This window comes from Dermacentor silvarum, chromosome 2 (genome assembly GCF_013339745.2).
Source record: "Dermacentor silvarum isolate Dsil-2018 chromosome 2, BIME_Dsil_1.4, whole genome shotgun sequence".
Lineage (NCBI taxonomy): Eukaryota > Metazoa > Arthropoda > Arachnida > Ixodida > Ixodidae > Dermacentor > Dermacentor silvarum.
The window spans coordinates 82,185,981-82,198,343 of NC_051155.1; the positions used below are offsets into that span (position 1 = coordinate 82,185,981).

The 12,363-nt window shown below is 43.5% G+C and overlaps 1 protein-coding gene across 1 annotated transcript in view; it reads left to right on the top strand.

The window, feature by feature from the left end:
* The window catches only part of LOC119440187 (xaa-Arg dipeptidase), a 31,484-nt gene extending 22,473 nt beyond the window's left edge, over positions 1–9,011 (top strand). Inside the window, exon 6 of the mRNA XM_049661423.1 lies at positions 8,414–9,011. Within this exon, the coding sequence (XP_049517380.1) occupies positions 8,414–8,438 (25 nt within the window). The 3' untranslated portion in view covers positions 8,439–9,011. The remainder of the gene's footprint in view (positions 1–8,413) is intronic.
* The last annotated feature ends 3,352 nt before the right edge of the window (positions 9,012–12,363 follow it).

Here is a 12,363-nt window from a genome sequence, read left to right on the forward strand (position 1 = left end):
TGCCCTTTGAAGCAGGCGCAGACGATCCGAGTCTCCGCCAGTATGGTGGCGCCATCTAGTTAAGGCGCCTGCAAACGCATCGTGCGCACGCGCAGACGACGACATGCCGTTCAGACAAGGCGCGCAATAAAAAACAAAACAAAAAAACACGCAATTCCCAGCCTCCGCCAGTATGGTGGCGCCATCTAGTTATGATGCCTACATACATACACGCAACATATCTTCACGAAATATGAATACAAGTGGAAATCGGTCTGGTCATTTAACGGGAAAATTTATGCGAAGCAAGCTGACGATACGTTCGCCGTGCACATTCTGAATGAGCATGACCTTGATAAGATATTTTGGAGGCCGGCATCCGCAACCGCGCAGGCCCACGTGACGGCCTCAGCTGAGCCTTTCAGCATAATCTTGCAATGTATAACGGTTGCATATACGTAAAGTTAGTGTCACCTTCCGCTATTAAATCTAGTTATCCGTCTTGCCAATCGGTTTTACATATTAACGCCCGCTCTACAGTGAATAAAGAGGATGATATATCGCTTTATTTGTACCAATTCTCATTTAAATTGGATGTAATTATGTTATCTGAAACCTGGTATACAACTGGTAGCAGCAAGTTGGAGCTGGATGGATACGATAGTTTCTTTCTCAATGGGCCAGAAAAACGTGGAGGAGGTGTTGTGCTTTTTGTGACTAAACAGAAGAAATGTGTTTTGGTACATGAGTACTGCGTGTCAACAGAAGGCTATGAATTTCTAACAATACTAAATAATAGTGAAGTATTTGCTGTCGTTTATCGCCCACCAGGTGGAAACTGCAGGCGTTTCATTGAATTTTACGAATGTTTCTTGTATTTTATCTGCAAGAATAACTTTCACCTGACATGCGGTGGCGATTTCAATATCAATATCTTGGAAGACAGCAACGCCTCTAGGGAATTTGATACATTATTGTCGGCGTCCGGTTTCAAAAATTTAATCACCACACCAACTCGCATTACATGTTCCACATTGTCATGTCTCGACCTTCTGGTAACAAACGTCGAAACTAATATTTACACCGCTGGCACTACTGTTTCGGACCTGAGCGATCACTGTCCTGTTTATGCACTGTACAAATACGAAAAAGGCATTAGAAATGATGATATAGAAATTTTCACTGTTCAGTGTATTTCGGAGAGCGGGCTGGTAGCCTTTAAGAGTGAAATAGTGGAGCAAGACTGGTCTTCTGTCTCAGAAAAAACAGACGTCGATGAGGCTTACAATGAATTTATTAAAACATTTTTAAAATTATATGAAAAGCATTTTCCTATGAAACAAATAAGACCGCCGAAAGAAGCAAGAAAGCCGTAGATAACGAAAGAACACTTGAAAATGATCAGACGTAAAAATTCCATGTATCATTCATTTTTACAGTCACGTTCTACATTGCATTTAAAAGAATTTAAAATGTTTCGAAACCAATTAAATTCAGAACTTAGGTGTGCTAAACGGGCTTATTATGAGCAGCTTTTTTTAACTGCCACAAGGCAGCACCCTAATAAGACATGGAAAATAATCAATGACGTTCTTGGCCGTCGCACGAAAACGAGCGTTCCAACCAGTATACTTCATGACGGTATATGAATTGAGGGGTGAGGCCCTTGCCAATTACTTTAATCAACACTTCATTAACGCTGCCATTCCTTCTGCCCATTCACTCCTCGCAGCAACTTCTAGAACAAAAAATGCTAGTATTATAACCGATAGCATTTACTTTCAGCCTACCGACGAAAATTACGTGTGTACCACATTTGAATCCTTAAATAACAGTAAGGCCTTAGACATCAATAACCTACAATTAGGACCCATTAAGTATTGCATAACTTCCATTTCCCCTGTTCTTGCTCACATATTGAATCTAACACTTCAATCAGGCGTCTTTGCCAAAGCAATGAAGTACGCTAAAGTTTCGGCAATTTTGAAAGGCGGTAGTCCTCATGATCCAAACAACTATAGGCCAATTTCGGTGTTGCCTGTATTTTCGAAGGGCCTCGAGAAAATCATTCACTGTCGTATGGTCAATTTCTTTGATAAATTTGCTGTTATAACTAATGCGCAACATGGATTTAGGAAACACAGGTCAACAGAAACAGCCCTACTGTCAATAAAGGAAAATATAATAAAAAACAGAAATGAATATCTATACGCTTGCTTTATTTATAGACTTTAGTAGGGCATTCGACTGCCTCAGCCATAGTATCTTATTAGAAAAACTAGAGCGTTACGGAATACGTGGAATCTGTTTATCTCTATTTAAATCTTACCTAAGTGACAGATTCCAGACTGTGTGCGCGAACGATCACATGTCGTCTTTCCTAATGAACAGATTTGGCGCACCACAAGGAAGAGTACTAGGACCGCTTTTATTTAACGTCTACATCAATGACATTGTAAATATTTATACTAAAGCTCAATTCATTATATATGCTGATGACAGCACTGTCATGTTATCTGGAAATGATGTGCACAACTTAACATTATATAATGTAATGCACTGCTAGAAAACCTATCTACCTGGTCTCAGTTAAACCAAATTAAAATAATGCAACTAAAACTAAGATAATTATTTTTCGCTCCAAGAACAAATTACTGCAGTTAAACAATATTATCACTTTTGAAGGTAAAAAAACAGAAATAGTTGAAAGTCATAAAATTCTTGGCGTTTATTTCTCTTCACACCTCTCTTGGAACATGCACGTCAATTATTTCTGTAAAAAGCTTTCTTCCGTGACAGGGGTTGTGTCACGATGCCGTAGTATACTTCCTATAAGCGCCAAAGTGCAGATTTACAATGCATCATTTAACTCACACTTATATTATTGCGCTTTAATATGGTGTACAACCATCAAAACTAACATACATAAAGTTCTTATGTTGCAGAAGAAGATAATTCGCTATGTTGGAAATATAGATTATGATTCAAGCACCAGAGAAGCGTTCCCTAAGTATAATGTGATTCGAATTGATAACCTATACACTTATCGTTTATTACATCGTGCACGATATTCATCAGAATTAGCTTGGAGCTACACAGAACAATTAGCCTCTTTAGAGCGACGCCCCATTAATGTGAACACAAGAAATCCTCATATATGGTCCATTCCATACTTCAGAACACTCTATAAGCATCAGTCGTTCACACATAACCTGCCATTCACATTGAACAAGTACAAAAATATCGATAATTTCAGTAAGAAAGAACTCCGCTCTTACTTTGTACGCTTGTAATGTATCTGATGTAATTATTATTCTACCTGTGTGTATGGTTCTGAGTATGTAATGTACAACCTGTTTTGTTTTTTGTTTTTTGTTTTTGTTTTTTTAGCAAATGTTAACCTTGCGAATTCAGTATTATGCTATGTTGTATAGCTGGTGTTGGATTGTTTTGTATAGCTTGTATTGCTAATGTAGTGTTGTTTTAAATGCATTTTCGTCCATGAGGAATTCCTGCGACAGTTGGAATTATGAGAATTATGTACATGTGCGCACACTGTTTGCTGTGATATTGCCTTGCCTGGTCTTTTGGATCACGTCAAGCTACGTATGTAGCTTTTAACCCAAAATGACCGTCCACAATGTAAACTGGAGAATAAATTGATTTGATTTGATTTGAAAAGCATCGACAACAACACTGCCCCGCGCTCTACCCTCAAGGTGTTACAGCTACACCCAACAGCGGGGAGTTCAATTGCATGTGGGATCGTTTACCGTCATTTGGCATCTGTGTTCGTTTTCACGCTGTTTAATTACCGTGTGTTTCTCAGTTGTCGGCTCCGGTATCGAGGAGCCGCGCTATATCGTGCGCCGAACCACGCGTTATCAGGGTTTACCAAGTTACTGTGCATGGGCACAATAACATGGTAAACCCTGCAAGTCGAAGTGGTGAGTACTTAAGAATGCCTCAACGCAAATGCAATGCGACCATTAGGCCGTGCACTCAACACGAGTGAGTGAGAGAGACCACGTTGTGAGTAAACTTGATACTTATGGCCGCAAATAGCAAAAAACAGAGCATGGAACAGAATATTAACCCTGACCCTCAACTTTCCGACGACGTCTGCCCCTCGTTTTCACATGATAAGTGTCATCTAAGTCGCAGAATTTCCGATTCACGCTGGAAGTGTGAATCGAACACGTACGTAGGAACATCAGCGCTCATTAGTTGCATGCATGCAACTTTATCAGCTTTTAATGTGGCACGGAGAGAGGGGTAGGTGAGGTCATAGCGGTGGTGACGGCTGTGGCTGTCAAGGTGGCGGAAGGGTAGGAGATGGAATCGTGACATGCTGTGACGAACATTTCATGTGCCATTGTGGACAATGCTGCAGATATACTATTTTTAATGTATGAGCCTCTTCTATGCGGCCTAACGAGCCACTTAACCCATTAATTCCCAGTATGTGAAACACTATTCCAAATTTTAAAATATTTCTTCCTCGTATTCTTAGAGTCACTGGGAGGACCAATATTCAATAAAAAATTCAAAGGTATAGTCTGTGAATTAATTATGGAATGTTGCATATATGCAACACTGGGCAGTAATGTATAAGACTGAAGCCAAGCTAAGTGAACAAACTTTTTATTAGCACCGTCTCTTTTGGCGCATATAACATCCAAAACAACACAAAGCATAAGTAGGCCTGTTCGCAGCCTACTGGTGGTAAGTTACAAAACAGTTGCGATCCCTGTTCAAACAAAGCATCATCTGACACTTCCAACAAGAGACATGCGTCTACGCCTCTGGGCACGCCTTGCAGCGGTTCCGCCGTGTATTCCATGTGGACCAGTGTTCCTTGCTGTCGGTTCTGACGTCGCGAAGGACATTTAGGCACACTTTCTTGAGTGGTGTGACATTCTCAATTGAAGGGTGCCCTGGTGGTCACTTGTTGTGCAAGATAAGGCTTGTAGCAAGCTCAGAGAGGAATTCTCTCAGGAGCGTGGGCGACGATCCCTGCTGCTGAAGGATACTCTTCTACATGGAGCCATAGATTAACAGCAGCCATATTCAGCGTATGGTAAAATAAATACATCTACCTGCGTTTTGACGGAACAACGATATGAGCAGATTTTGTCAAGAAAGTCCACGCCGCCCATCGATCTTTTATAGGCAGGAATGATCGCTGGATAATGTAAGACGACATGCCTTTTTTTCTTGCTATCCCATATTTTCACGGAGGTAACCGGGTTGGCACCAATGCAGTTGGAAAGGAGAGTCACACAGCGGTTGTAATACCAATTCACAGCCACCATTGTCTTTTGATCACAGGAGGCAACAGAAGTATCATAAGTACCCCGACCTCGCTTTTCATCAATTTATCATCCATGAACTTGCCGCACTTGAGTCTGTTTTCGGGGACTGTGCCAATGTAGGAGATTCCCATTTTTGTCCATTCTTCTACAAGGTGAGGGCCAGTAAAGAAGTTGTCAGCGACAACTAGATTGTCGTCTCGCTTCGGAAGGCTCGAACACCACTTGAGCACAACACCAGCTCCAAATCGAAGCTGGTAGCCATCCTGGCAGCCATAAAAACCTTTGTTGCAGTGTTGGTATACATAAAAATCGCAGCACAGACCTGATTCTCTGGAACGCGCCCAAAGCTTCAGGCCCCATTTGCTTTTCGGTTTATTAGGCACGCATTGACGGATGTAAGAACGTCCACGGAAAGGGATCAAGATTTCGTCCACTGCTGACTTTTTTTCTTAGGGCAAGCCAGTCATGTTGGTGCGCTAGGAAGTGAGGCATGGACGCAATGGCTAATACCCTCGTAAACGTTGTCTCCCCATTAGGACGACAGAAGTGAAGTGAAATTCTACGCTGCAATTATTAGCGGCAGCGCAGCCAGCTCTGGAAGCAGACGACGACGACGAACGCTGGAGCAATGGCACGAGCGCGTGCTCGGCACCGCATCCCACGGCACGAGCTCCAACCGAGGGTCGCCAACGAGCGAGCTGCGGAAGACGACGACGCTCGAGCCAGTGCTGATGATAGTTTTTTCTACACGAGGACACGATCATGGGGGAACTGGCCCTTAATTTTTTTCAGTGGCCGCTTCATTATCAAAGAAATGCAAGTGGCTTGTTATTCATAACCTGGGCCACTAATTCGCATCTGCTTCCGCTATGCCAGTAAACACGAACCCTGTGCATGTTTATAAGTCCCATCCTGAAGAACATCCCCAGCACAGAACATTGAGGTAGAAATGACAGTAGATGCCTGAAAAATCGTTAAAAAAGTGAATTGAGCCACCCAATATCAAGGCAGAGACCTTAGCTGCAGTTACATGAATGCACGTCACAATATAGAGGACGCATTTCATGTAGAAGAACAATGTTGCATATCTGCAACAGCTGAAATTATGGCATTTTCTGCCCAGTGTTGCACATATGCAACACACCACGTGCAAAAAATATAGTCTAGAACAGAGCAAGCGCAAAGCAAACTTTTACATTCTAGACTAGTTTCTAGAGTGTCCTCTACATACAAAAAGTGAAAAAAGTAGCGCAGGTCCACTTAACGACTCATAAAAAAAGTTTACAATATCTTGTTTGCGGAGCTTGCCGACGACGTGGGTGCCGCCATTTTGGAAACTGCAGAAACGATGACGTTTGGCTCCAAAGTGGCTAAGATAGTAACTCGGTGGAATGAAAAACCCTTAAGTTACAATAGTATGGCCAGCGTTTAATGCTGCATTAGGATCCTCGCAAGCGGCAGGGTGCGGAACGGGGTGTTGCAGATATGCAACAATGGGCAATACTGGGTTAAGGACCTGTCAACCACCGCGTTTGAGAGCGGCCTATATGCTGTTTTTTGAGCCGACTAAGTACTGGTTACATGCAGCATGTTATGCGGGATTTGACTGAGTGTACCGCAGCTCACATGAGGCGCGTAGTCTTGCGGACGAAACGAGTCTTGGGGGTTGTAATGCAATGTAAAACTGTTTTAGATGCTACAGTCGAAGATTTGAGAGCATAGAAGCCATTGTTTTGGATACTTAGCTCAGGTTTGAAGCGCACGTCGGCTCAAAAAAGATGCTTGGGAAAGGTTTCAGTTTCAAAACAGAGCTTGTCTTGAGAATTCCGTACTGACGGATATCCAAGGGTTCAAAAACCAGCGGGCGTGCCTTCGTTTACTCGTGGGAGCGCAGAGATGTAAGTTTCGCTCTTCATTATTCGTTGGACTATAAAGGCGACTGTTCCATTTTGGATGGATGATTGGCCACATGGCAGTGATAGCTGAGCCGTTAAACTAACTTGCATTTTGAAACTGCGTTTCCGATGGCGGACGCGGCTAGTGTTGACATATCACTATGCGTTTGAATTAGAGCACTGCACGGGCCGATTTTTTAGGCCCGGGCCCGGGCCGGGCCCGTTTTCACATTGGGCGGCCCTCCGGAGCCTGATCAAAACTTTTATGACGAGACCCGGGCCTGGCCTGGACCCGGAAATAATCTACGTTACCCGCCCGGCCCGGCCCACCACCCCTTTACTTTAAGCCCGAGCCCGGCCCGAGCCTGACTCGAAACCGGCCCGAACCCGGCCCGAGACCGAAAAAAATACATTTTTTTCTGAGTTGAGAAGCCCGAGAATAACTCGCAGAAAGCCCGAGCCCGGCCCGGGCCAGCGTCAAAAAACCCGGCTCAAACCAGCGTAAAAAAACCAGCGTCAAAAAGCCCGGCCCGGCCCGGCCCACGGGCCGGGCCGGGCCCGGGCTTTCGGGTAAGCCTGAGCCCGTGCAGTGCTCTAGTTTGAATATCTCCTAATGACTGATTGGAATACGGAGCATAATAAAATTTCCCTGAATTATTGTCGTCACAATGAATAAATACCGCATATAATGCTGACCTGCGAGACCCAGTTCAACGTCCTAATCACTAAGACATCGGCCTAAATACACTGAGTAACATGATCAGCATATGTGAGCCAGAATGAATCGAACATAAAAAGCAGGAAAACGACAGCTTGCTCTTTATATAGCAATAAATCGCAGTGATATTATTATTTAAGAAGTGGTTGATGAGTGGCCGTAATTTTTTTTATTGAACTTGTAATTTTACAGCCGTATATATGAAGGCGAACTTGCCTTGGAGACGTATCAAACTAGTCATAAATATATCGCTCTCACGCCTTTCTTTGGTTGATAAATGAAGAGAGACATGACTGTGAAGTGCCTATCTGGACGTTCTCGCAGCTACCTATGTATACATGTCACTGCCATGTGAAAAGCGGACGGGGGTCTGCGTCATAAGGAGTACCTCCACTGGTAGTCAGCGTAGTGTTTATAATGTGTGCCCTTCTTTCTCGACCACATTTCCTTTGTGCTCTTTCATGTATACCGAACTCATCTCATTCGGTGTCGATTGTTTGCCGTAGGAATGGTCTTCGTGGACGCTCTTGACTGTCGACCTGTGCTGTCTGGCGCGACATCGGACATCGGCAATGTGTCGCACGTAATACCAACCATTCACCCCGGCTACCGCATCGAGTCCGCCGCCACTAACCATACGGCTGAATATTGCCGTGCGGCTGGTACCACGGAATCGCAGGAAAGAGCCCTGGAGGTGGGCAAGGCACTGGCGCTCACAACCTTCGACCTCCTTCGCGACCAGCGGCTCCTGGACTCGGCCAAAGAGTATTTTGAACGCCGCTGCGAGAGGCTCTCAGTGTGAATGCCGCGTCACATGCATGCATGCATGATGCATGCGCTGTCCTGTGTGATGGATGCCTATCCTGCCTTTAGGTGGAAAAGGTATATGGCGCAAGGCGAACCATCTTCTCGAAGAGTGTCGGAAAGAAGAAGAAAGCATGAACTTCATTTGCATCAATTGATCAACTTGCTTTCACTCCGCGTTATTTCCCGATACTTACTTCTTGCAACCCCTTCGGTCAGTGGATAATACGAATCATTTTCTTCCCGATGCAGTGAGCCAAGAGTAAATTATTCGCATGCACTTGCACTTGGCAACAGATTGCGCACAGATTGCGCCACAATAGACAATGTCGAATTTTTAGTGGATGATGGCAGCTATGGAAAGGTATTTTCTCAGAAATACCTGACAACTGATTCAAGCTTTTGCTAAAAGACACATTCGCTTGTTAGTATAACGGCTTCTTTGTGGTTTAGTAGGTTTTGAGCCGCGGTGAACGTCTTTCAGCGCGTAAAGACAAAAGCGGTAAAGTGACACGCACGGGCGCGATCAGCGCCCTTCTTGCGTCCCCCTTCTCGTGTAGTCCCTTGTCCTTTAGAACGCCAAGTAGTTCACCACTGAATAGAATCGAATGCTGAAGTTTTACATGCCAAAACCACGATTTCATTATGAGGAACGCCGTATTGGGGGACTCCGCATTAAGTTTGGCTACCTGGCCATCTTTAACGTGCCCCCAATACACGGTACACGGGCGATGTTTTTTTTTTTTCATTTTGCCCGGGATTTGATCCCCCGACCTTGTGCTTGATCCCCCGACCTGAACAGCCCAACACAATAGCGGCTACGCTGCCACGGCTGGTAGACCTTATATGACCGTCGTTGTCATTATTTACCTCCTAACATTTCTCTGAGAAATACCTCTTTGTCAAGGGTACTATTGGTTTAATGTTTCAGAGCTCCAACAATTATGCAATGAATAATGTACTCATGGGTAAACCTAAACTTTTAAAGAAAATGATGCGACACTGTGAAAATTGTTAGAGTGAGCAATTTGGGCAGTTAGGCGTCTTCATAAAGATTCGTTTTCGAACAGCGCCATGGCAAACGGTCACACTGCGCGAGGTCTCAAACTACCGATTGTTTACCAAAAGGCTAGATCGTTACGTTGCTTTCGCCATATTTTGGTATCTTTAAACAAGATCTTGCGTGATTGGCCTCAACTGCTTCACAGTTCCGCAATTGTTCATGCTATGCTTTCAAAGGGTTCGCATCAATGACTTTAACATCGGCTGTAATCTTGAGAATGGAAACATGTAGACGCTTAACTCATTGGAATATTGCAGTTCGAGACGAGTAATCTTATGTTTTTTCGCAAAGAAATGAAGTCAGTCGGCTCGCGGGAATCATTAGAATAACCGAGTACTCTTTGCGAACATTTATAACCACGTCTTGAATAACTTTAAAATAACTTGAATCACATTACCCTCGACTTAGTTTGTTGTTAAAGAAAGTAATATTAAAGGAAACTTTCAGAACTGTAATTATCCTTAGTTCCTCGACGAATATTTAGCATTTTTACTAGTGTTTAGTACACTTTCAGCCATATTGTAGCGTTTGTTCAGCTTTTGAGTGACAGCGCTTAATGAAGAATAAATTCATAGTTGCGTTTTGACGATTATTGCATCCCTCTAAAACGATAAAAAGCCATTTACACAACCTCAACAGTTAAAATATTATTGCATCGTAGCGTCGAAAGGTTTCTTTAGAAATGCACCCTAATTTTCCTCGTGTCAAGGTGTTCCAGTTTGCCGGGAAAGCAAGCCGTGAAGCGTGATTCCCATATGTTAACACCAAACAACGCCAGAGCTGCCTTCAGCGATTTGAACATTGAGGACATGTAAACCTATATGTATATTAGAATGGCCTCTCAGACAAACAAGTTATTACTCCCAGTTTTCACTGTGAAATTGAGAAAGCGGTTGCGACAAGTATATGGGTTATGTGACAAGGTGCTGCCCTATTCAGTGCCTTCACGGTTACTTGGGCTTGGCTAGTCAAGCATGGGGCCTTTCATTGGGTAATACGTGGACACAGGCTTCGGTTGTTTTTGTTCCAAGGGTGTAATGCCGAATCAATAACGAGACAGTAACGGGTAATTTAGCACGAGCACTTGCATCTAACTAGCGTTTATGGTGACATGTTTGATATATACATATATATATCAGCAATATCGCAACAAGCCTGAGGTTGAAATTAGCGTTCCTGTTTTTACGACTTCACACTACACGTCCTTGGAACAAAAATGATGTAATTCCCAATCTTCTATTTCTTTAAGAGATCAAATGTGGATAGTGCACGCTTGGCAGCGCATGCAGCTTCACATTCCCGTTGCGTACGAGAAATGACACTAAGGCTCTGCAAAATGCAGAGCTTCAGCTCTTGCGACAAGTCTCTATCGTTTATGTGAGTTTGGAGAATCCCAGGAGTATGCGAAGTTACTGTTAATGCGTGCCCTGATTAAACTATGCGTATAATATAGTACGCGGACGATTAGCGACACGCTAAAACTTCCGAGTGGCACTTCAGACAAGCAGACGATGAACCCAGCGCAGGTACAGTGAACCCAGCAAAGAGTACTAAAAACGACGGCTGCACATCGTGTGCTTTAGTGCCATTTCCAACAGTCCCACTCGCCTCTTTCGCACCTCCCTTTTTTAAGCGAGACTTCCTTGCCGTCTAGACTGCTTTCATGTCATTTCGTGCTGTCTCGCCAACCAAGACTCAGCGGGAGATCTCAGCAGAAGCAGAAAAAAAAGCGCCAGAACAACTGCGTTCAGAAATTGGAGAGGACGACAATATTTCCAGCGCCTGTAGAAAAGACTGATACGAAAGGAACATTAGTAAAAGCCAATTCCAGCCATGTCTGATGATGGACACATTTTTTGCGAATGCTGCCAGTCCATTAGTAACGAATGATGTTTTTGAAATGTTATTAACTCTGTTGTATTTGCTTTGTTTACCTTTTTACTCACCCTGCTTGGACGTGTAGAATGTTTGCAGCATTGAAAAAATAAAAACAGCGTTGTAATTTCGGCCCCGGGTGTTTGGGAGATGCGTGGGTGCAGAGCGTTGCAATAACTGTGGGAGGGAATCACATGTAAAGAAGAGCGTGACGTTGCAACACGGTGCGCAGTTCGAGACGCACATTGATGGACAATAGTTGTACCACGAAGCTGATACAGCGATTAGAAGCGCCCAAAAACGTGATATGCTAGTTGGAAAGATTTTCTGACAAATGATAATCAAAAGGCAAACTAGATCGCTTGCGAATTTAACATTCTGAGGACGTGTGATTAATGTGAAGGGCGTAATTCAGGCAAATTTTGTAGTGTGTTGATTAATTAAGGCCTAAATAAAAATGGCTAAACCCGTGTTTCGAGGTGTTTAGAGGCGTTATACCAAACGCTTACAAAATTTCAACGCTTCAGCGGTAGGACCAAGAACGGTAAGAATTTGATATCAAGAGGAAAATAGGTGACGTGCAGCGCAAATTTTAGGTGTGTACGTTAATTATTTGTGTTGAAAATGATTACTGAATATTCCTTTCTTCCCAATTTTTATGCGTCATTTTGTATTGGTATTCCGTTGAAATAAGAAGCAAGTTGTGAGTGGCGA